General features: G+C 37.1%; 1 protein-coding gene across 1 annotated transcript in view; it reads left to right on the forward strand.

The window, feature by feature from the left end:
• TMEFF2 (transmembrane protein with EGF like and two follistatin like domains 2) overlaps positions 1–25,831 on the forward strand; it is a 279,537-nt gene extending 253,706 nt beyond the window's left edge. Inside the window, exons 8-10 of the mRNA XM_086366960.1 lie at positions 20,599–20,722; positions 22,261–22,419; positions 25,441–25,831. Coding sequence (XP_086223086.1) covers positions 20,599–20,722; positions 22,261–22,419; positions 25,441–25,537 — 380 coding nt within the window. The 3' untranslated portion in view covers positions 25,538–25,831. The remainder of the gene's footprint in view (positions 1–20,598; positions 20,723–22,260; positions 22,420–25,440) is intronic.
• Positions 25,832–26,942: the final 1,111 nt, after the last annotated feature.

Below are 26,942 nucleotides of genomic sequence, written 5' to 3' on the forward strand. Positions count from 1 at the left end.
AAGTTAACATTTAGGGATGTTGCAGTCTCAAGTAAAACAATAGCTATAAAAAACTTTTAAAAATGCAAATAATTAGAAAAAGATAATAATGTAATTGAATAATCTTTTGGCCTAAATAGAATTTATGTTACATAATGGGAATTGAAGAGAGCAAATCTACATACTTATCTTTAAATAACTTTTATTTTCTCATAATAACTTTTTCAAGAAGAGAGGAAAATGCTTTACTTAAAAGCATTCCTCACTGATATTTCTTCATAGTCTAATTTTCCTCTTTCATTTTATGATATTTATTATCTTGCCTTTAAATTTACACCTCCACATCTCTCATAGACCATTATAAATGTCCTTCCTAGTTTAGATATCATGAAGACGTCTTTTTAATAATCCTAAATTTGCTTAATGTTATTAAGAGACATTCACTGCTGATCATTTTCCTTCTAAACAATTAATTTATTTCAGTTAACATCAATTCTATTGGAGAGATACCCAATCATAAACAGAGTTTTCAATTCCGTCTCAAAAATCAAAATCAGATCTGTCATGTTTATAGATCAGAGCTCAATTGTTTTTCTTGTAGTCTTCCCCATTATACAAAATGGCACTACCCAGATGTTCAAGCCAAAATCCTAGTCATCTTTGATTTACTGCTTTCATTTTGCAATACACCAACAAGTCATGTTCAGTCCACCGCCAAGATCTATGCAGAATAAAAGTTTTTTTTTTTTTTTTTCTCCTTCCATTGCTACTAAAGTCCAAGACTTGGACAGACTTTTTCCTACACCATGTGATGGTCTCCTATTTGTACTCCCTGCTTCCTCTGTTTTCCCTCAATGATGTCTTTTCCAACCAGTCAGATCTACTTGAAACTATCCAAATGATTTCTCATTGTGCTTGAAAGTAAACCGAGACTCCTTAATGTGGCATACAAAGTTCTACAAAGTAAGAACCTTGCTGTTCTCTCCTCTCACTTTGGCTCTCTTTACTCCTCTGGGAAACCCTCTTCTCTAGCCACAGTGCTGGCTCCTGGACTATCAGTTTTTTCTATTAGAGTCTTTTTCTTTGTGTGCCACTCACTCGGTGGACTCGTCACCTATCCAGCTTTTTCTCATCCTTCCTTCTTCAGTACCTTTACCTTACCTCTTTAAAACAAACCTGCAACCCTATTCTGCTATATCTGAACACCCTATTTTTCCTGTAACATTTCTAATTTAGATGCAAGGTTTTTGTTTTTAATTTTGTATATTCCATGTATAATATGTATGACTTTGATGAGAGAAACTTTAAATCCCCACAATGTACTCTGTTACCTGTAACATTTGGCACATAGGAGGAGATCAGGAAATATTTTTTAAGTGAATGAATAAATTGATGAACTAATTAGGTACAGTACAGGTAGGAGCAAAGACTAGTAAATTTCAAGACCTCATAAGAGAAAACATGTTTCTTACCTTTTTTGGATCCAAAGGGTTATATGGTCACATACCAAGAGCCAGAAGTTGTGGGTTGATATTGTTAGCATTGACTACAGCAAAAGGAAGGGGTGTTTAAATCACCTAGGTCACACTCAACTCTTATCTCTGGATAAAGCCACTTGTGGTTTTCCTGTTTCAAAAGAAATAGTTCCCTGTAAGCCCTGATTCTAAGTGCCAGCTATTTTATTTCTGATGGATAAATGAGGTTTTGACTCTCTCAAATTCAAATTTGTACATGTTTTATAACCCCTATTGATTTCTTAAGTGGTTAACCATGTACTTGGGGAGTGTAAATTATACACTGGGAGGGTGTCAGACCTGTTAAAAGGTAAACTGACACTATGAGACCACAAAGTACCATTTAGTTAACTAATTTCAGGTCCTAAATACTGTCCAAGTGGAAAGAAACTGTTAAGATCCACACCTCATCCTTAACTATTTCTAAAGCAGTTTTTGCACTCAAAGTTATCACTGACTAGAAATGAAGGAAGTATCATGAGAAATCAATTGTTCAAAACTGGAAAGAAGGAGAGAGTGAGAGAGAATTCATCGCTATTTAGAATATCTAAGGAATGAATTGTCTTAGATTAAAAACATTTGTACTTAACCAAAGGATAATGCTTTAAAGATGAGAACACTTAATGTTCAAATTTTCTTAATGGAGTACTCAAATTCTCATCCTTCTTAAAGAGAAGATGCTAAACAAACTCCAGCATTTTCTTAATGGCTCAGAATTGCACAATAGCATCCATAATTCAGGAATTTTGAAAATGCAGATAGAGATAGTGTGGGAGATTACACTCCAGATGTGACCTGGAATTTCGTTGAAAAAGTCATTGATGTCAGTTTGCTTCTTGGTCATTTGCTTCTTTCTAATAAAGGTAAAATGCGGTATCACTTGCTGTATGACAAAATAAGATAATTGCCTTTCTTATAAGATGAATTAATAAATAAAAAAAATGAATTCAGACCCTTTCATCAAGTTTCCCTAGCTTCTCAAAAATTCTTCTTTACAGTGGCTAATAGCCATACCTTGACACATCAGCACCTTCAAAACATAATTTATATGTTTTCAATGCAATGAACCATAGATATATAGATATGTCAGCATAAGCCTAAACTAGGGGGATCATAAAATTTACCACCCTAAGTAGGAAACTTTTGAGAGTGAAAGGAGGCATGTGAGTCATTATGCTGGGAAAATAAACACAAACCAAGATTGTACAGGTCACATACTAGCTGAACCCAATCTGTCAGCTCATTTTCATTAATTCCATATGGACTATTAAAAAGTGTATTTTATCAGTGTGATAAAATATTTTATCAGTGTGTCTGGTTGCTAAATGGTAGTTTTATTAGCTTGCCAAGGCTGCCATAACAAATTACCACAAACTGAATGACTTAACAGAAATGTATTATCTCACAGTTTTGGAGGGTAAATTCTGAAACTAAGGTGTTGGTAGCACCAGGTGCGTGCACAACAATGTTAAGTCATTCAGTTGTGTCCAACTCTTTGGGACCCGGTGGACCATAGCCCACCAGGCTCCTATGTCCATAGGCTCTCCAGGCAAGAATGCTTGAGTGGGTTGCCATGCCCTCCTCCAGGGGATCTTCCTGACCCAGGGCTGGAACTTGTGTCTCTTATGTCTCCTGCAATGACAGGTGGATTCTTTACCACTTGTGCCACTTGAAAAGCCCTGGTAGGGCCACACTTGGTCCAAATTCTCAGAGAACCCTCCTCTGCCTTTGCCAGCTCTGTGGTCCCTCCATTCCTTGACTTATAGTAGCATGGCTCCAATGTCTGCTTCCACCTTCACCTGACCTTCTATTGTGTGTCTTCTTATAAGAACCATCTTATAAGAACACCAGTCTTTGGATTTAGGGTCCTGTCTAATCCAGTATGAGAGAATCTGAACTAATTATTTCCCAGTGAGCTTACACTCTGAGGTTCCAGATAGACATGAGTTTTTGGAGGACATTATTCAACCCAATGCAGTAACTAATAAAATATTTGGTTAATATTTTACCAAATAATCATTAGCTGTAAGATTTTATTGACAATAAAACAAATGTATAATACTGAACAATGAAAAAGATTTATTCGCTGGTATTTTCATGTCTCTATAACAAGTTAAACAGAGAAACCACACAGCAACCTATGATGGATTATCAAATCATCAAAAGGTTTATTTTAGAAAGCAATACCACCTTAAATAACAGTCTTTGTTGTTGCTATTCAGTCACTAAATCATGTCTGGCTCTTTGCAACCCCATGGACTGCAGCACGTCAGACTCCTCTGTTCTCCAATATTCCCAGAGTTTACTCAGATTCATTGATTTGGTGATGTTAAACCATCTCATCTTCTGTTGCCCCCTTCTCCTTTTGCCTTCAATCTTTCCCAGCATCAGGGTTTTTTCCAATGAGCCGGCTCTTCACATCAGGTGGCCAAAGTATTGGAGCGTCAACTTCAACATCAGTCCTTCCAATGAATATTCAGGGCTGATTTCTTTTAGGATTGACTAGTATGTTCTCCTTGCAGTCCAAGGGACTCTCAAGAGTCTTCTCCAACACCACAGTTCTAAAGCGTCAATTCTTTGGCACTCAGCCTTCTTTATGGTCCAACTCTGACATCCATACATGACCATTAGAAAAACCATGGCTTTGACTATATGGACCTTTGTCAGCAAAGTGATGTCTCTGCTTTTTAATACACTGTTTAGGTTTGTCATAACTTTCCTTCCACTGAGTAAGCTTCTTTGAATTTCATGGCTGTAGTCACCATCAGCAGTGATTTTGGATCCCAAGAAAATAAAATCTGTCACTGTTTTCACTTTTTCCCCTTCTATTTGTCATGAAGTGATGGGATTAATGCCATGAACTTAGTTTTTTGAATGCTGAGATTCAAGCCAGCTTTTTAACTCTCCTCTTTCACCCTCATCAACACATTCTTTAATTCCTCTTCACTTTCTTCCATTCGAGTGGTGTCATCTGCATATCTGAGATTATTGATATTTCTACTGGCAATCTTGATTCTGGGTTGTGATTCATCCAGTCCAGCATTTCCCATGATGTACTCTGCATAGAAGTTAAATAAGCAGGGTGACAATATACACTGTTGTCATGCTACTTTCCCAATTTTGAACCAGTCAGTTTTTCCTGTCTGGTTCTAACTGTTGCTTCTTGATCTGCATACAGGTTTCTTAGGAGACATGTGAGGTTCTCTGATATTCCAATCTGTTTAAGAATTTCCCACAGTTTATTGTGAGCCAGATAATCAAAGGCTTTAGTGTTGGCAATTAAACAAAAGTAAATGTTTTTCTGGACATCTTATTCTGCTTAAATACAAAGATACTTGATTCATAGACATGTTGCCAAGACATCATTGAGAAATATCATCAAAACAGAATAACTTTAAATACCATGAAACTGTTCAGAGGCTATGCTATGTTCAGAAATTACTTCTTAGAAAAAACTACAAAATTCTGTCTTAAGGGTTGACTCCATGACTTTTTCAATATCAATTTTATCTAACATGTGTATTTAAAATGTCAAACCAACTTTCAGAAATACAGCGCAATCAATTGCATTTGTTTCTTAAAATTATTTTATATTATCCTTGAACAGTTAGAAGAGATAGTATACCTTCTAATGCTCTCAATTAGAGATTCTCATTCTCAATGAGAATCAATTATATTAATTTGGTCAGGTACCAACATATGGCAGTAGTCCAAATTTATAAATGACTCTAAATTTATACTGTAAATTTTCTGACTGTCCTTGTTGGGCCATGAGATCATACAGGAGAAATGTGCAAACCCATCAACCTGTCAATTGCCTACACTTGCTCTTCCAAGTCATTTATAGATCTCTTTCTTTTCTTTTATGGTTAGCAACACATTTTTGCCCTCCAGCCTTTTGCCTTTCACTGAATAAGCCTGAAGTGCATAGCAAATATGACTTTCTCCTCTGCATCTAATTCTGTCACACTGAATATATCATGCTACTGAGTGAACTAGAGTTCTTCACCAGATTGTACCTTACCTTGTCACTTAACGTAGGGACTATCTGTGTCTGCACTGAAGTGCAGCTGGTTCTTTGATGCAACAATTAAGAGGGACTAATCTTTTAAAAGCTACCACACTAAGGTACAGGTGGCTTCCAAATATATTGCCTATGCCTGTCATATTCGTTTTTCATTCTGCTGATTGAACACCCACTTTTACTACTTTTTGTTCTATACACTTGAGCTGTTACAGTAAATAATATAGTCTCTGTGCCAGGAGAAATAATCTATTGCAAAGTTTTCTCATGTCTTTAAATGGATAACAGGTGTGTAAACTCATCGATTTACCTTAGCTGTCAGTTGGCTGTGGTGACTGGAGTGCCCAGGCTTGATGTATCTTCCATTTGCCTAAACCAAATCTCATGCTTTTCTATGTATGTGTTAATGTGAAAAATTTGGAGATGCTATGGTCTATTGCAATGTTTCTCAGAATGGAGTCTGATGGAATAGTCCCACAAAATGTTCCTAAATAGAAGATGGAAGCTTCCTAGACAGATGAGTTTAGGATCACTCCATAATATGTATCCTTTCTAGGCATCTCACAATGCAGTTTAGCCTTTGAGACACTCAGAAAACAAGCCATAAAGAAAACATATAAGTGTTTAATCCACTCTTTCCCAAACTTCTTTGACTATAGAACTCCTTTTTCCATGAACCCTGCTCCAGAAGTAGCACTGTGTCAGCAGAGCTCCCCTTGGTAAACACTGGTCTGAAGAGTTGTGCTCATTGTCCTTAAAGCCTGTAATTTAGAAGCAAGGGTGTCTGTCTTGCCCAGCCCAAGAAACTTGAGAGATTTCCCTCCCCGGCTGCCCCATTCTTGTGCTGTCAACACCTGCTGTTTGTTGCAGCGTCACCTCTCTCCGTTTTCATAGAGCCACAAATGGTGACATTGCTTCCATTTATTCTGTCTTCTTTCCTGCTCTATTGCTTCTCTTATAATTTTATCTTTTCTACAGATGAGCTGAATGTCTAACAAAATCACCAGTTGTCCAAAGCTTCTTTATTCCTACTTGGAAATCAAACCAATCACAATTCTTTATATAATCCATACCTTTTCTCAGCTGTGGCTATTTGTTTCTGTATCCAAGAGAATGCTTCATTTGGTTTCACACAGGGAATTAATTCTTGTTGCTATTCTGTTAGCTGCCTAACAGAGCCATTTGTGAGAGTTGGTCTCAGGATACCTAGGAATTGACAACATTTAGAAGTCTCTCACAGATGCTGGCATTTTTTGCAGACACATGGCCTATTCTTTGAGTGCTGTGTTCTCAAAAGAGGCACAGACATTCTAAAATAAAATGAGTTGGTAAGGCTGACTACCAAAATCAAGGAAAGCTTGATAGCTGAAGGCCCCTGATGACTTCTCATCACATCCAAGGCAGGTATGGACAGAGCAGCACTGGGAAAGACACTGCTCACACACTCCCAGATGTGGAGCAGCTGGCTGAGATCAGTCCTGCAGGTGAAGCAGCCAAGACAGACTTGGGGCCACAAAGGTGGTGCAGCGCCAGTGCCAGTGTAGTTATCAGGGGAAGCAAGCAGGATCCAGGGAGTGGGAAAACCTAGCACAAGCTGGTCAGAGACAGAAAGATGAGACATGTCAAAAGTATTGTCATCTAAATCATCTGAACATCAGAATTTGCTGGGGTCCTTTTTTGAAAGACAAAATTCAGATCCTTCAGCTGGTGATTCTGATTCAGTTGATCAGGACCAACTGAACCCTGGAAATCTATTTTTGACAAGCAGTTAAGGTGTATCTGCTTTAGAACAAGCAACATTACCCTTAAAAGAGGAATTTGAGGACACTAACCAACTCATTAAATTTTGTCATTTATGAGAAATCACAGTAGAATTGTATTTATACCAAACTCACACACAAGTATACACACACTTCTGTGAGGGTATCAAAGTATCCAGGATGTCTCCTAAGATGCTGTAACACGCCAATGCCAAGGTTCTATACCTGTAAATGTTCAGGTATATAGCATTGCATAAATATCCCCCACTGTGGTTGTCTACAATTTCTAGGCTAGGCAGGTTATTAATGTTTAGAATTAAACATTAAACTTCAATATTCCACTTAAATATTATATGACATTTCTAGCTATTTGAAGTGCTTTTCCCACAATTTTTAGAGCTTATTTATTTCTTTTATTTTTCCAGAAGAGAAGTTCAGTTATAAAGCTGTTTCCATAGAGAATTTTGCATTTATTCCTAGTGTTTTCTCAAGTACTTCTGAGACTCTCACAAAAGTCTGTTAAAGAATAAAAACTATACCCTTTGTTCTTTAGTTTAAGAAACTATAAAAGCTCTCCAATTCTTTTCAGAGTGCTTTTGTAGAAAACCAAGCTGATTGCTAGCCATATTCATAACAATATCATTAAGTTTATCTGCACTTACAGTTTTGGTGTTTACCACCTGTTAGTTTTAAGTATGAGAATAAATGCATGGTCATATTCAGAAAAAGGCAACTAAGGAAAATGTTTTATTAATTTATAATCTTAGTTCTTATTCTGAAATGCAGTTGTCTGTGTTTTGTTTTTAAAATGTTTCCTTTTTTGATATCCTGAAAAAGTTCAACCATCATTTCTCACTTCTGGATAATACTGTACATAACAGTGTGAATGATCAGATTGTTGTTATTGTTGCTTAGTCACTAAGTCATGTCTGACTCTGTGACTCCTCGGACTGCAGCACACCAGGCTCCCCCATCCCTCACTCTCTCCCAGAGTTTGCTCAAATTCATGTCAATTGGGTTGATGATGCTATCTAACCATCTCATCCTCATGTCATCTCATCTCATCTCCGCCCTCTTCTCCTTTTGCCTTCAATCTTTCCCAGCATCAGGGTCTTTTCCAATGAGTCAGCTCTTCACATCAGGTGGCTAAAGTATTGGGGCTTCAGCTTCAGCATCAGTTCTTCCAAAGAATATTCAGGACTGCCTTCCTTTAGGATTGACTGGTTTGATCTCCTTGCAGTCCAGGGGACTCTCAAGAGTCTTCTCCAGCACCACGATTAGAAAGCACCAATTCTTTGGCACTCATCCTTCTTTATGGTCCAATGCTCACAAGTGCATAACTACTGGAAAAACCATAGCTTTGACTGTGGAGACCAGATTAGAATTTATGAATTCAGAATTGGCCATACATGGTTCCAGTGTGGTTTCTGAGGGAGTACACACATATGGACTCCATTTTTCTACCCATAAGAACTAGATTGTCCATATCCTTCAGTCATTGCATGAAGGTGATTATAAATGCTTTGTTTAGAACCACACCTCCTTTGTTAACAGAGGGAATACTATTTTAAAAGCCAGGGGATATACTCATGCCTCCACTAGTCCCACCAGGAACTGTAGAAAGAAAGACCCTCATCCCTTTCTCCTGATGCATTTCTACAGGGTGTGTAGCCCTACTTCTCAGCAGAAATTCTTTTCTAAGGCATCTCTCACTCGCCGCTCATTTTCTGATGCCATTCTCACCCTAAAAAAAGTTATTCCCATGTCACAATGTTAAGATTCTTTTTCTACTGATATAAATTCTGGATGTTTCTGGCAGGTTCTCTATGCTGGCAACTGTGGTAAGGGGATAACCTAGACAAAAGGTAACTTAAAAAAAAATATGTGTTCATCATCTTCCCTGTGCTATGGTCTGTGATAGGCAAGGAGACCACAACAGTAAGATAAACAAGACAACAATACTTGCCTTTAAAAAGGAGTTTCTAAACTCATGCATCAGACAGACAAGTAAAGGACAATGAAAATTTGGTGTGAAAAGTACTAGGAGAGGGGAATGATTTTAAGAAAGGAAGGCAGTGAGTCCAGAATGAGTGGGCAGGGGAGAAGATTACAGAAGCTCCTCAGAGGATGTAATGTCAGTGATGAGACCTGAATGATGAGTAGGAGTTACATAGATGGATGATAAAAGGAGGAAATGAATATTCCCAATAAAGGAAACTGCATATGGAAGGTTCCAGAGGGCAGAGAGAAATTTCATATAATGAGTGTAGGAGGATGCAAGAGAATTACAAGGGGTGAGAGTGGAAAAGCTGGAACAGATTTTGAACAACCTTCTAATTAATGTTAAAATTTAATTCATTGGAGGAGTAATGAGGAATAACAAGAATTGTTTCTTTGGGAGTTTTTAAGCAGGGTCATTATGCATCCATGTTTTTCTTCTAGAAGCATCACTCTGGCTCTAGTGTGGAAAATTGACCCAGAGAGGGCAAGACTGAAGATTAGCTGATAGTGATGGTTTGATCTTAGAGAATAGCCACCAAAATGTAGGGAAATGAAGGAACTTGGTAGATACGTAAAAAGCAGACACTATAGGACTTGGTGATTTATTCAGAATTTGAAAGTGAAACCCAGATTTCTGGTTTGTGTTAATGAGTGGATGGATATGCCTTGCCCAAGAAGTAGAAGAAGGAGTGGGAGAAGCTGATGAGTTTGAGATGCCTGTGAGACGTTTGGTACTTTAATGCATAGATATGAAACTCTATGAAAGTGTGATCATTTATTAAAAGGTGTTCTGAGCTGGCTAATCAGAATCTGGAAGTCAGAGGCATTGAGGTTACAATAGAAGCCTTGGGTGAGTATGAATGAGCTCCCTCTCTGAGAATATTTAAAGTGTAAAAAGAAAAGAACTTTAGAAAAACACCAATACTTTAAGAATTAGTTGGAAACAAAGAGCGCACAAAATAGGCTATGAAGGAACAACCAAAAAAAAAAAAAAAGAAACAAGAGGTAGATGATATGGAAGCCCAGGGAAGAGAAGGCTTCAAAAAGAAAGAAGTGGTCAGCTGTATCAAATTACTGACTACTAAAAGATTGAGACAGTTGAGGTCTGAGAAGAATAACTAAATTTTAGCAACAAAGATGTTGTTGGCTGACCTTGTCATAGCAGGTTCTCTGAAGTGGTGACCAGAGAGCATGGTGGGTTAAAGAGTGTGTGAGATCTAGCTCAGGAAGTAAAGAATGGGAGCAGAGATAGCACTCTTAAGAAGTTCAGCAGTAAAGGGTGAAAAGGAGACAAGAGGTCTACCAAGGGACATGGATTGAGAGAGGTTGGTGAATTTTTGTCTTAAGATGGAAGATACTTGAAAATATTTAAATACTGATGGCTGGGAGCAAAGAGTAAAGATAAGTTAAAGATATTGGAGAGAAAGGAAATAATTGATGGAGAGAACACTTGAGGGGGATGGAGAGGTTGGAATGCATGATAGGTTGGCCCTGGACAAGAAATCTCTCCCAAGGTAGAAGGAAGAAAAAGAAAAGATTGCTTTTCAGAGCATCAATGGGATCGAGGTGAGGTAAAGAGTCAGGAGTTATAAAAAGCAAATGGTAAATAAGATATGGAAGCCAGATGTTGTCCTGTATTTTAATAAGTTCTTAAATGCATAGTCTGCATGGTATACTGGAAAGAGCCCTAGTTTTGATGCCAATTCTGCTTATCAATTGTGTAAATTTCTAAGACAAGTAATGAAATGGCAACCCACTCCAGTATTCTTGCCTGGAGAATCCCATGGAGGGAGGAGCCTGGTAGGCTACAGTCCACAGGATAGCAAAGAGTTGGACACGACTGAGCTACTTCACTTTCACTTTCATCATCTGTATAAAATAAGATTTTTATAAATCTGCTTTGAAGGGCTGTATTAAGGAACATATTTTTGTCATGTTAAGTATTAACACAATGCTAGGCATGTTGTCGGAGAAGGCAGTGGCACCCCACTCCAGTACTCTTGCCTGGAAAATCCCATGGATGGAGGAGCCTGGTAGGCTGCAGTCTGTGGGGTCGCTAGAGTCGGACACGACTGAGCGACTTCACTTTCACTTTTCACTTTCATGCATTGGAGAAGGAAATGGCAACCCACTCCATTGTTCTTGCCTGGAGAATCCCAGGGACGGGGAAGCCTGGTGGGCTGCCATCTATGGGGTCGCATAGAGTCGGACACGACTGAAGCGACTTAGCAGCAGCAGCAGCAGGCATGTTGTAGATTCTCCAGGAATTGAAGATATACTTAGTATCATCCTGTCAGGGGAATCTGTTTTCTTGTCTGTGTTTAGAAAACAACAAGCAAAATCATCTGGAAATGACCAATAGATATATATTACACATAGTACATAGCACAGTGCCAGACACATAGTAGGTATTTAAGAAACATTGATTTAATACATTAGCAATTTTTGGTCCTTATCTACATTATCAAAATCCTTACAATTTTCTGCTATTTCAGTAAATGTTCATATAATACATTACCAATTTTTTGGTCCTTATCTACATTATTAAAATCTTTAAAAATTTCTGATGTCTCAGTGAAAGCTAAATCCTCCTCATTCTCTGTTGGCTAATAATTTCAGAGTCACACAGGAAAACAAAGGTGTCACCTGAGAAGGTTTATCTCAACTATTCATCCATTGCTGTATATGCAGCCCGTAAAGGAAAAAAAAGAGCTTGATTCACATAGCCCAAAAGGCAAAAGTGGATAGGATCTGAGCCCTCTGTTACTTGTGTTGTCATTTCAACATTATCACCCAAGAAGCTCCCTAAGAAAGGACACCCAGATTAGCCACTGAGCCAATAAATTTGGCCAGAAATGCATAGGTTTAGTTCAAGACAAAAGAAAAGGGGGAGGAGAGTATACATGACATAAAATAGCTTCCCAGGATTCTTTCTTTCTCTGAGGTTTACAGTAAACTTTGTCCTGGAAGAGAACATTGTTGCTGCAGCAAGAGCTCAGTGGGGAGAGCTGTAACAAATTGCCCCAGATAAGCTTAAGGCAACTCCAGCTCTGGACTCCTGAGAGACTAATGAACCATAGATCCCTGCCTCTTTCCAAGGCCTGATGTTTATGAAGTGTTGTCAAAGACATTGGAAGTTCCATAAAATACTATATTTTTAAAAGGTCTTCAAGCTTAATCCTCTAAACCTATAGGAGTTACCCACTTGCTGAGCGTTAATAGGCTTTTGACTGAATGGTGAAGTTTGTAAAGGACCATTACAGCAGAGTGCAGTTCCCCCAGTAGCATGCACTCTTCACTCTCTGGAGGGCTCTGCCATCTAAAGCCATGCAGGGCATTTTTAAGGCAGGAGACAGAGAAATGGCTAAAGATCTGCTTATTTTTCTCTCAATAACAAACAACTTTTATTTTTCCTTTTTTATCTTAGAGGTCGAGAATTTCTGGCAAGACACAAATATGAAATTTGTGATGTCAAATTCTTAAGTGTGTTAATATTGTATTTGGATGTCATAAGTTAAAATGATATATACAAGTTTCTTTCCCAAGCTTTTACAGATTTCTCAGCTTTTCTCCACGTAAATACATTACCAGTAGAAACTGAGATAATAAAAGCCCATGAAAATAAGCATCCAGTATTGTTCCATTTCATTCACTCCAGTCCCCAAATTACTATGTCTATTTCAGACACTGATACTTTTTCCAATTTAAATTCAAGCAATTCTTGAATAATGCCATTAAGGGTCTTGCCTGAGAATCTAGTGACATGAAAATTAGTTTTCTTCCATTTTCATTTTATGTCCAATAAGAATATTTATATATCCAAGTGATGATGTAGATAATCACATTTCACATTTTATATTAGTGCCTGATCAACAGTACAATCAGAAAGAATTTCTCTACATCCCCATCCATCCTGCTCCCAACTCATATTTTTGCTTCATTAGCAAATTTTAGGATCAAAATATTTTCAATTACTCTTCTGAAAAAATAGGATAATATTCAACTTGTAGAATAAATGTAGCACTTGAAAGACCTGATCTCTGTTTTGAGGTTATTTTTTCTAAATCTTTAACAGATGAAATAACTGATAATACTGTTATTCCTAGACTGGGCCTCTGCTCTTGACAAAACTTTAGAATTGATTGTGTCCTTACATGCCTCCATGTCCCTTGTGCTAACCTGTCACTTTTAGCGAGCATTTTCATTTGAGTGTCCTAGAGGCTTAAAAAAGGAGAGACTCTTCTCATCTACTCATCTGTGCCTTGAAGAAACTATGACAGCAGGTGAGGCTATTATAGAATTTGTTAAGTTGCAAGAACTCAGATTGCATTACATTCAGAATCCATTCAATTGGAATGTTTTCTGGTCTTTAAAAAAGTTCGATTGCAATTCAAGCTAGATATGAGGTTTTACTGCCACCTCATATGTTTATACCTGATAAGATAAGGACAGGAAATCATAAGAATTGTATATCTTCTTTGAAACCAACTCTAATCAACAAGGGGACCATCATGCCTTTACTTCTAAATTCATAATTTGTTTCCTGTCCTGGGCACAATATAAATATAATGGGAAAAAAAAGATAGTTTTTATTTTTCTAGTTGGTTAAATAAAACTGTTTTCAAACTTCTTTAGCAATAGGGTAGTAAGCAAGAGAAGAATAAAATCAAGTAATCAAAACAGGTGTGTAAGTATAGGACTATCTCAGTGCTAGGGTTTCCTTGGACTGTTATAAACATGAAAAGTAAAAGTAATAAATAAAGACACCCAAAATGGAAATTCCATTTTTCTTGAAAAATGCGGCACATTTTGTGTACCCACAGGAAAAGAGACTTGAGAAGATAATACACATTGTACAATTCGCAAGCATCCACTTGTCAAGATAATTTGTGATGTTAAAAACTGAAGTAAGATCCACATTTTGCTCCCCACAAGGAAGACAATGCATGGTGAAGATCACTTTATGCTAGAATGTCTGAATTACAGACATGGTAAATATTTAAGATATTTTGCACCCTTTAAAACAGCAAAATGTCCCCATAATTTAAGCAAAGTGATTTTCTTATCTAAATAATGTCCTTATTTCTCTACTTCCTTTTCCTAGGATATCAAAAATAATATTTTTCAAGAAATATTAATATTAGTAATTTATTGCAAGTAAATATTCACAATACAAATAAATATTACTCTTAAAAGTCAAAGAACCTAGAGTTCTGAAACAATCCAATCTACAGTTAACACCCTATAATATCTGAGAAATAGTAACACATCTGAAAACTTTCACACAAACTCACCACTTCACTCTTTAATTCATTTCCCCTATTGAACAGCTCTGGTTGCTTAAAAATGTACAATGGAAATCTGCCTCCCTAAAGTATCCTCTAAATTCTGGTGATATCTCTAGTTTAGGATTTTTCCAACTTACTCAAAAGCCTTACACAGAATCAGACTCCTCCTAAGGAATCTAGAGCCTAAAAGCTTTGTGCTGCTACTGCTGCTGCTAAGTCGCTTCAGTTGTGTCCGACTCTGTGCGACCCCATAGACAGCAGCCCACCAGGCTCCCCTGTCCCTGGGATTCTCCAGGCAAAAACACTGGAGTGGGTTGCCATTTCCTTCTCCAATGCATGAAAGTGAAAAGTCAAAGTGAAGTCGCTCAGTCATGTCCGACTCTTAGCGACCCCATGGACTGCAGCCTACCAGGCTCCTACGTCCATGGGATTTTCCAGGCAAGAGTACTGGAGTGGGGTGCCATTGCCTTCTCCGAAAAGCTTTGTAGACATATGCTAAAGAAAGTCCTGAGGCTTCCCTCGTGGCTCAGTGGTAAAGAATCCTCCTGCCAAAGCAAGAGACATGGGCTCAATCCCATCCAGGGAGATCCCACATGCCTTGGAGCACAAAGCCAGTGCTTCACAACTACTGAGCCTGTGCTCTAGAACCTGGGAACTTCAACTACTGAAGCTCGCACACCTAGAACCAGTGCTCTGAAACAACAGAAGCCACTGCAGTGAGAAGCCTGCACACTGCAACTAGGGGGTAGCCCCTGCTCGCCACAACTAGAGCAATGCCTGTGCAGCCACAAAGACCTAGTACAGCCAAAAATAAATTTTAAAAATTATATATTTTTTTAAAAGTCCTGATTAAAGCAAAACGGGAATATCTCCAGACAGATATCATCTTACCAGCCCGCAAAGTCCTCCCAGACTATGATGCACCATGGATAGGGTCTGGTCCTTTAGCCTCTAGGTGCAGAAATTTGATCTTACAAACCCTCAGAATTCAGTAGGTTGAAGAAAGGTGACTTGTGCCCCTAACATGCATGGAAACTCAGAACCAATCAGTTCACTCCAATGAAATATATAACTGTCAAATGGATAAGATGGCCAGGTGGTAGTGTCAAAGGCATTCCCAATGTGTAGGCTGCATAAATGTCCAGTTATTTTAAGACTATTTAGGAAGCAGAACATCAAAACAAGAGAACTGGGTTGTTGACTAAGTGAATATTTCATAGCATCAGACACTAACAGTCTAGTGCAACCATATCTGCAGCTGGGGACTCTGGGTTTACTAGTTAAAGTTGCCTTCTCAGGGCCCAGAAGCCTGGAGAGCACTGGAACAGATGACACAACATGACATTCAGATGCGTCTTTTGCCAAGCTCTAACCCTTATCAGTAACCTCAGATATGCAGATAATACCACCCTTATGGCAGAAAGTGAAGAAGAACTGAAGAGCCTCTTGATGAAAGTGAAAGAGGAGAGTGAAAAAGTTGGCTTAAAGCTCAACATTCAGAAGACTAAGATCATGGCATCTGGTCCCATCACTTCATGGCAAATAGATGGGGAAACAGTGGAAACAGTGTCAGACTTTATTTTTCTGGGCTCCAAAATCACTGCAGATGGTGATTGCAGCCATGAAATTAAAAGATGCTTACTCCTTGGAAGGAAAGTTATGACCAACCTAGACAGCATATTAAAAAGCAGAGACATTACTTTGCCAACAAAGGTCCATCTAGTCAAGGCTATGGTTTTTCCAGTGGTCAGGTATGGATGTGAGAGTTGGACAATAAAGAAAGCTGAACGCCGAAGAACTGATGCTTTTGAACTGTGGTGTTGGAGAAGACTCTTGAGAGTCCCTTGGACTGCAAGGAGATCCAACCAGTCCATTCTTAAGGAGATCAGTCCTGGGTGTTCATTGGAAGGATTGATGTTGAAGCTGAAACTCCAGTACTTTGGCCACCTCATGAAAAGAGCCAAATTATTTGAAAAGACCCTGATGCTGGGAAAGATTGAGGGCAGGAGGAGAAGGGGACGACAGAGAATGAGGTGGTTGGATGGCATCACTGACTCGATGGACATGGGTTTGGATGGACTCCGGGAGTTGGTGATGGAGGGAGGCCTGGCATGCTGCGGTTCATGGGGTCGCAAAGAGTCGGACATGACTGAGTGACTGAACTGAACTGAATCCTTATCCTAAGGGAATCATCCTTCCTTCAGATATAGGGATAGTTTTAGTTGAATTTTACAGTCACATTTCTGCTTCAGTAGATAAATGTCTTGCTTTGACAGATTAATTCCTGAATGACGTCTTGTTTCTAACTTTGGGGGAAGAAAGTAGGGGTAATGAGAAACACACACATACACACACCCTACTCTGGGCTGTACTGATTTAAGTCTCTGAATTGCTATGCCTGGCATTGTCCACTTTCTGTCAACTTATCTTACTAGACTTGTGATTAAAGCAAGGTTTTGCCATTCACCATTTCTTCTGTCTCTTCAGCTTGCCATGTCTCTTTCCCTGAAAGCACCAGGACAGAAACCATACATATAGCTGTGTTTTAAAGCAGCCTACTTCTATAGCTCTTGACTGGAATGCTGACTAGCAATGGGCATGCAGCCCTATGAGTTCTGCTGCAAGTAACTCAGATTATACCAGAAACTGTTCCTTTAAGAAGTCAGGATCTCATTCAGAGCAAACCATCTGTAAACATTTAAAACAGGAAACTGGACAAAGATTTTAAACAAAGATACGAAAAGTTTCTAGCATCATCACTCACTCTCTTAGAAGAAGGATCACAACCCTTACATTAAATCTCTTTAAACAGAGAAGAGAGAAGTTGATATGTAAATCATCAACCACTGGAGAAAACATACAGACTTCCAAAGTATCATTTTTCTATGATTTAAAATCTTTAAATGCTTTGTTATTGCTTCAGTATCTATGCATAAACATCAGGATCACAAATACCCACTATGGTTCATACACACATTTGGTTTGTATATTAGATTTCTGTGTTTCTACTCTTCTTAATACACTCAAATCTCATTTCTGAAACATGTCTATTGCATTACTAGAAGTGGTTATATATTCAGGTTTTCAATCAACTGGTTTGCTTGTTTGGGTTGACTATAAATTTGTTGACATATATTGATGATTCCTCATTTTCTTGCCCAGGGATCATTTCTTCTACTCATTTATTTTCAATCTAACTTTCTTATTTGACAGTATCCTGTGAGCAGCATAACGGAGCACTCCAAGCTCATAAGGAATGGTGTAAACTAATTAGCAGATTTTATGATGGAGACTATTCCCCTCCCACTTGATCATCCTGTCTGGATAATGAACTTTGTGAAAACATCCAGCTCTAGCTACACTAAGGCAACAGTACCACTCAGACAAGCTCTCATTTTGCCCTTAAACTTCAGTTCTTAATTGTGGACATGGTACAAATTCAGAAAAAAAAAAACAAAAAAAACAAAAAACAGTATGGGGTGAGGGACAGTGTTAAAAATAAAATAGCCTTAAAAATGAATCTGAGTTAAGAAAATCTTGATCTTCTTTTCTTCATCTACTTTTGTAACTGACAGAAAAAAAAATAGCCCTAATAAGATGTGTTTGAATAAGACTACGACTGAAATCACAGTATATACGTGAAATGTAGGGAAGTTACAGAAAATTCCCCTACATGCAGGTATGCAGAAGCACTGAAGAGTTACTAACGAACACTAAATAGAATGTTGAATAGTTTGTTATGGGGAGAAGATCCAGAAATAAGAGTGTAAATCAGTGCTGGTTCATTACATCAGCAGTGAGGCTGGCAAACCCCACTGCTAAAGTCATCTTTCAGCAGCAGGTGTGCAGTTTGTCCACTCTGGCTTATAGCCTCCTGGCCAAGGCACAGGATGAGTCCAGTCTTCATGGCTTCATGAATGACCACAAGCCCTCTCAAGATGTATCCAAATTCTGCTGTCATCCTGCTTCCATTTTGGTCACATACTCCCATGTTGGAAATCTGACTCCACACTATCCATTTCAGTTTGGGTGTTGTTTGCTTCCTGCAGGCACTATTTGTTACCAAAAACACCACGGGAACTTAGAAGAATGGAAGAAACCAAAAGAGAAATTTCTATATGTGTCTTTTCTATGAAAGTGGTCCTTGCAGTTTAATAGTAATTATCAAAGTAGAAATATTACAATGCAAACAAAAGATCACCTAAATAGGTAAAGAGACACAGATGTAAAACAAAGGAATGTCTAAAATGCCATCGCCAGTCTCTTCGGCATTCTTTGTGTATGCAATTTGAAATATTACCCTTATACCTATGTTCATAAATATCCCTATACAAGAAAGCACATAACATATTTAACAATTTACTTCAAACTTTAATATTTTTCAGATGATAACCTAGGTATTAAAATTTAAAGGTATTTTATAGCTCTGCTTAAACATAAATAATACATTTGTCTACTTCACTAATACTTAAGGTACATTTTTTTTTCTCACGATGAATATAGTCATCCTCTATGATGGACAGTAAGGGGCTTCCCCAGTGGCTCAGTGGTAAAGAATATGCCTGCAGTGCAGGAGCTGCAGGAGACCCAGGTTTGATCTCAAAGTTATGAAGATTCCTTGGAGGAGGAAACAGCAACCCACTCCAGTGTTCTTGCCTGGAGAATCCCATGGACAGAGGAGCCTGGCAGGTTCATGGGGTCACAAAGAGTCAAGATTCAACTGAAGTGACCTAGCACGCACACATGATGGACAGTAAAAAATTATAAGAATGCACTATAATAAGAGAAAAGCTATACCCCTATATAGAAATGGTAGGAGATAATCTATTTCATAAAAATAGTAATTTATTCTCAGTCTTCCATCGCTGGAAAAACCCATACTGCTGACCAATTACTGTGGTCCTGGTGAAAAGCATTATTATTTTTATACTTTGGGGGCCATGCAACATGGCATGTGGGATCTTAGCTCCCTAAACAGGGATCAAACCTGTGCCCCTTGCATTGGAAGCTTGGAGTCTCAACCACTGGACCACCAGGGAAGGGAAAAGTCAAGAGACTTACGTTTCTCATACTTTAGACAAGGATCTTAAAGTATATCAGGTCTCAGGTTATAGAAGAAACTCAAAAAAGGCAAAACTTTACATTATAAAATGAATATATAAAGCATCAAAAGACTGCTTAGAGACGGTATTACCAACAGGAAGCAAATGTTTAAACTAACAAAGGTCAGGAAAAATATTTACTATCTTTATAGAAATATGAGAAAACAAGGCTTAATGACGGAGGAAAGGGTTCATTTTAGAACATGTTTTTTCTTTATCGTAAGTTTAAATTTCACATGACATTGCAAACATAGGCCAAATATTATGAATTAGAATATACTCACAGCATTTAGAAATACTGTGTTAGGATCTACATAAGTGATTCTGAAATAACATTTGCTCTTTCAATAGCATTATTTAGGCAATAAGAAAATGTGCAGGTGCTAGGAAAATTCATGTTCACTGTAGATGAAAAAAGCCTGAAAGAATACATATGTTGAAATTTGCATTTGGTTTGGAAAACTTCTGTTTAACAATTGAACACAGCCATATTTTAACTTTTAAGCTCCCACATGGAGAGAGTGTCAAGGCACTGCAGCAATTTACTTTTACGGACATTATGCGGGGTTTTGAAATTTACAAAATAGGATATTTCTTCCTGAATTATTTTATGATCAATGTATTGTCTCTACACAAGGAAAGTTAAAGCTGTCTGACAACTCATAGAAACATTACTGGCTCTTAAAGATGTAGGAAATTACATAAAAGCATGAAAAGCACTGGGTAATTTTGCAGTTTCATCTCTAAACACAATTGTAAAGACATCTGTCTTTCAGTTCTTTCTCCGTCTTTCTTCTGAAGCATGGCCTTTTAATTCTTGCCCTTTTAAATATTTTTTGTCTACTGTAGCTTTGCTTCTTAATATCCTGGTTGATCTTACCAGGCTAAGAAAGTATTTACAGGGGATGTTGCTTTTATCTGTATTCACAGAGAATGCTAACAAATTAGAAGAAAGTGCCAGAGAACACCACATACCGTGCCCAGAACACTACAATGGCTTCTGCATGCACGGGAAATGTGAACATTCTATCAATATGCAGGAGCCATCTTGCAGGTAAGGTTTTCACCCTTTAACTTTTACACGCATAAAGTAAAAATATAGAAACTAAATTCTGGATGGCATTCTGCCTGAGTGGGTGATCAGCAGCCACACTTTTCTCTGCCTCTCCTACACACATACACACACACAAGAAAACAATATCTGTGTACCTTCCATACCCAAGTACTATGTAACACATCATTATATACACTCTGCTGGTAGAATTTTAAATTGTATCTTGGGCATTCCGAGTTCCTTAAAGACACGGCCTCCTCTGGTTCATTCACTACTCTTTACCATGGATGCAGAGCAGTGCTTGGCACAGATTAGAGACTTGACAAATATTTCTCAAATGACTGAATGAGGCCTTACTCTACGTAAGATAACATGGTTGCTTTGGGTAGGTCATCTTTTCCAAAATAATGGCATATACAAGTGGCAAATGGTGAAATAGTTTGCATATTGCTATACAGGGAAAGGATTATCGCTCTCTTTTTCTCTTCCCTCCCTTCTCCCCCTTCCCTTTTCATCTTTTTCCCTTCCTTCTTTTTCTTCATCTTATCCTTCTTTCTTCCTTCCTTCCTCTCTCTCTCTCTTTCTCAAGATCTGTCTTCCTTTCATGTTTTCCGTCACTGAACACACAAGCACCTGCCTTCCAGTAGAGCCAGGCCGACTGAGAAGTTGCTCCCGCTGCTCTGTCATTCCCAGCAGAGTTGTCAGTATTAAACCCTTCTGATGCAGAAACCAAAGATCCTAGGATATAGTTATGAAACATTCGAAGTGAGGTTCTAAAATAGTTGCACAAAGTCAATGACAAGTTGATCCCCACTAGTGTTATTCTCGTGTGAGCTGTTTCCTCATTTCATGGTCAATTGCTAATTCTAACACTATCTATCTGAGCTTTCTGATAAGGACTGAGTGACAGAGAGGCAGTCTTCATTCTCAGATGAATACACATGGGCTTGTTTTGCTAAACCTTATTGCCTACATTGTAATTACCTTTTTACTACTGAAATTTGACTCTCTAACATAAGCGGACAACTTTATGACCAGTAAATTAAAGAAATAAGTCTTGCTGTACCTCTGGCCCTAACATTTTTTAACACATTCTAACTGTTGCATAGAGAATGCTTTATCCAAAAAATTAATAAATAGCATTATTTTTTATACTCATGTCATCAGAAACAAACCTTTTCTCAAGCAATTATGTTGACTTAGGTTAATTAAAGAGCAAGTTAAATAAAATGTAAAGCTCACCTGAAAAAATAGAAAGAACAGTTATTCCTGTACTTCTATCATCTCCCTCCTATCTTCAAACTCTACTATTATAAGTATAAAAAGAAACCATATATCTTTGAAATGAAAAACAAAAAGAGATCTTATTGAAAATAAGTATTTGAGAAACAAATCTAAAAAGTACTATCTTTTTTTTTTTTAAGAGCAGGAAAAGGAAACAAAAGGCCCTAATTTCAAAATGAAGAGAAATGGCCATAGGCGAACTATGAAAATGAGTACAGCAGCTTTAGGTAACTGGACGCTATCATTTATTCCAGGTGTGATGCTGGTTATACTGGACAACACTGTGAAAAAAAGGATTACAGTGTACTGTATGTTGTTCCTGGCCCTGTCCGATTTCAGTACGTCTTAATTGCAGCTGTGATTGGAACGATTCAGATTGCCGTCATCTGTGTGGTGGTTCTTTGCATCACAAGGTCAGTAACTATACTCAGTGGTCACCCACATAAAGGAATACATCATTCCTCCTTGTCTGAGTCAGATCACTCTAATTTCAAGTCCCTTTGTGGACTCCGCAACCATCCATTCTCTGGAGTCCTATTTCTTCATCATAACATTTGAATAACCAAATGGAAAGACAATGACTTTCATGCTGGAGTGGTACAAATTATTTTCCTTATTTTTGCATTTTGATGAGGATTATTTATTTTCTAAGCAAAGGCCTTTTCTTTCCTCTTCTAATGTGTAATGCCAGTCTTTGTTTAAATATGCTCTTTCTTTTAACTATAAAAACTCAGTCTTCAGTCAGACTACTAACAGACTGTTTAAATGACCAGCATTTCCTTACTCAGGCTTCCCTAGTGGCTCAGAAAGTAAAGAATCCATCTGCAATGCAGAAGACCCGGATTCAATCCATGGGTTGGGAAGATCTCAGCATGCCAAATAAAATCAGAATAGATTTTATAGAAGACCTAGAAAAATATTAAATTATAGCTCTCTCTTATAGCACTTATATTTCTAAGTATAACTCTCAGGTATAACCATTTTTAACTTATTTGATACAAACAACAAATACATTTTTATCTTAGCAAAATAACTTTAATCACAAAATTCAAAGAAAGTAATTATAATGAGAATGATCATGTTGCAGTACATGAAAACTTTTGATACAGGGAAACACACAGCAAATTTCACAAGAAGCTTTCATATCAAACCCCAGAACAATTAAACAGTAATTATTTCCTGGAGAGTTGGATTGAGAGAAATACAGAGATCTCATCCAGTTTCAACAGAAAAAGAAAAGAATAATTACTAATCTCTGACACTGGGCTTGGAGTAAAGGACAGAGGCTGGGTAAGTGCTTAACTTCATTAGTGTGTAAATTCATGGTAACCAAGAAATAGATTCCAGACCAAATGCATATTATTTATGTCCTGGTCTAACCAGAAATGTTACTGAAGATATTCTGTTCTGATCTGATTTCACTCTGCTCAAGAGAAGAGTTCCAAGGAAGTTTTTCAAGGTTTCTGCCAAATTCACAAGGCATTTAGACTTTCAATCATTTGTGCAGCTCTACAGTAAATCAAAATGTTTCCCAAAAAAGTATTTTCAGAAGACAAGAAAATAAAAGTATCATATCTGTAGAAAATAAAAGTCCTAATATATCTCAGTATCTGTATCATGCTATCTTCTTTGAGGACAAGTGTGGCATTTGCTCTTGAAAAAGACAAAATGTGGTTCATAAATCCTTCCCTGGCCTAAAGGCTTAAGGGAAGATCATCGACGGGAGCTCTGTGCTACTCAAAACCGAGTTGAGTTCATCAACTCGACTCTCATATTTAGATGCCAAGTGAGTCAATGGATTACATTAAAATAGATTCTGGGGAGTGTAAAAATAACTTAAACCAAAAACACTAAGTGTAAAAGAGAAGATAGAATAGCATCTAAAACACAGGAAGCTGTGCCATATTACTCCAAGGGTCTTGAGCCTTCTAATATCTAAGCAATATCAGCATATGAAAAATGAAATTCATATGTAATAGATCTAATCTCAACAATTTGATTTGCTACTTCATGTACTAACAAAAATGCAGAACTTTCAATGCTTGAGCAGATGTTTAAACTAATACAATTATGTAAAGTTTAAAAATAAAATAAAATTTAAAAAAATAATAAAATAAAATAAAATTTGAGCCATTGAGAAAGCAAAAAAAAAAAAAAAAGTCTTATTAGTCACAGTTTCATTTCCATACATAATAAAAACAACTGGGATACATAGGGTCCTTATCTCCCCAGAAATTGTGTATCTCTATGTGTGTGTCTGTGTGTGTGTCATATATGTATACACACACACACACACACACACACAAATGAATATACATATGAAAACTGTATGAAGAGGGAAAAATTATCCCCATTTTAAAGACAGGCACTCTGAGGTATGAGAAGTCAGCATGTTGCTGAGTGTACACAGGTGAGCAATCAGGGCAGAAATGAAGTCTAGGTCGCCTAATACCAGAGCTTGTGCATTTCATTATCACTCATACTGCCCCTTTCACTGGTCATGATGTTGGTATTCTGCTATTCAAGACAACCTAAATTGAGCCCCACATTAGGCTGGCTACTTTTTAAGCCACATATCTGTTTTCACCTTCCATGTGAAAACAAAATCTATCTTCTTTTTACTTTTGAGGAATGTGGCTTCCAGCTCCATGTTCATTTTGACAGATCTACTTCCCCCCCAAAATCATATATCTATATACTACATACATTTATTCATATATGAACATATATATGAATATGCATTTTCTGATACTCTATAGGCTATTATAATAGGATTTTATATGAACTCTATATTATGTTTATTTATATCATCAAAGCATTGCTTTATCATAAAAGATCAGAGCTCTTTAAATAATTTGAGTATTAGCTTTTTATAGAAACTAAATAATCGGTACCAATTTATATCTCTAGCTTATACTATTCACATACAAAAATGATGTTAGGCTGAACCAAAACAATATCCCTTTTCATTACAGATCCTATATTAACAGTTGGCTCATTCTCTGGTTTGATAAGATTTAAACTTTTAGCATTGAAATGTCAATATAACATTCACCCTTGGGACGTTTAAAATATAAAGTTATTGAAGACCTTCAACGTGAGGTTAGATGGGCTCACACTTGCTTGATTGCACTGTGCTCAGTCATTCTTTCTGCCTTAATGAGTAAGCAGTTAAGGACTAGGTAAATGTATTCCTCTTGAACTTCCATGTCTGTTCTTTAGTTCTCCTTAATAGACGCTTAAAGACAACTGCAAGGAGAAGCAAAAACAAACAAAACCAAAAACCTTTTCCAAAATAATTGCAGCTTCTGCTAATAATAAATTCTTACATCTGAAATATTTTAATAATTTGCTTAATCTACAACTTCACTCTGTTTTTGTGGGACTGGACTTCAGATACTGGACTAAGATTTGTAAACTTTCCAACCTTCTAGGAAATGCCCCCGAAGCAACAGAATTCACAGACAGAAGCAAAATACAGGGCACTACAGTTCAGACAACACAACAAGAGCATCCACGAGGTTAATCTAAAGGGAGCATGTTGCACAGTGGCTGGACTACCGAAAGCTTGGACTACACAATACAGTATTATAGACAAAAGAATAAGACAAGAGATCTACACATGTTGCCTTGCATTTGTGGTAATCTACACCAATGAAAACATGTACTACAGCTATATTTGATTATGTATGGATATATTTGAAATAGTATACATTGTCTTGATGTTTTTTCTGTAATGTAAATAAACTATTTATATCACACAATATAGTTTTTTCTTTCCCATGTATTTGTTATATATAATAAATACTCAGTGATGAGCAAAAATTGGCATTCTTAAATTTGCGGTATCTCATAATTGTAAATATAATCAAGCTAGTACCTTTGTGCAGGTATCAGTATTTTATCTTTCTCCACATCTTGAGACAAAGCATTGGTTTATACAGGACTCAGTGGCTAGGCTTTGAGTGATTCCAAGATCAAGGAAAATGATGGTTATTGGAAAATAGAAAAAATAATTTACTTTTTATCGAGTGAGGATAAAATATTTCAGATCTTTGAATCATCTCTGTTTCATCAACTCTCTTCCCTGGTCTTCCATTTTCATCCCCAGAGCAGAAAAATCTCTGGCATATAAATTAAATCAAAGAAGAAGGGGAGGAAAAGTGTTTTATAACTCATAAAGGAGAGGGAAAAAGATATTGGTTTTTATTTGGGAAATATCTTAGACTTTCCCGGTTAAGTGCATGTATCTGAAAGGTCCTGAACAAGCTACATATTAGGAATGCACAGAGCACAAAGTCTATTCCATTTAGGTGCATGGAATTAACAACTAGGGAAAATTTTTAATAACATCATTAAATGGGTAACACCAAATCATGAATTCTCAGAAGCACCTTGCTATATTTATAGTATATGGTTCTTTAAAAGTAAGTTAGAATCACAACCAAATACCTCATGAATAACTTTATGGCTAATGCAGCAGCATTATTTGAAATGGAACTAAGATGATAATATTTCATAAAAACCGATAAATGTGTTTTATATATATATATGATAAGAATGAAAATTAATCACATAGCATATGAAAGACCTTAGTGGAAAATCGATATAGATTTTTGAGCATATAAATAGGCATGACCATTTTGGAAAAAATAAACTGTAAAAATTCTCAAGGAATAAGATGAAAATAACAAATCAAATAATTGCCTTATTATTATTTAGTTTTTCACAGCTTTCTGTGACTAACACAGTAATCTAAATAAAGCTTTCTTTGTCTCCTTCAAATGACCTCTGCATATACTGAAAGGAATGACACTTCTGTGGCCACAAAAAAAAAAAAGGACAAATGTCAAACCAACACATTCTGAAAATAAAATATTCAGTGAAAAATAAGTTTTCTGAAGTGATATTTAAGATATTTGTTAAAACATTTTTT

This window comes from Bos grunniens, chromosome 2 (genome assembly GCF_055505025.1).
Source record: "Bos grunniens cultivar Pamir isolate PY7600 chromosome 2, Bosgru_T2T1.0, whole genome shotgun sequence".
Classification (NCBI taxonomy): domain Eukaryota; kingdom Metazoa; phylum Chordata; class Mammalia; order Artiodactyla; family Bovidae; genus Bos; species Bos grunniens.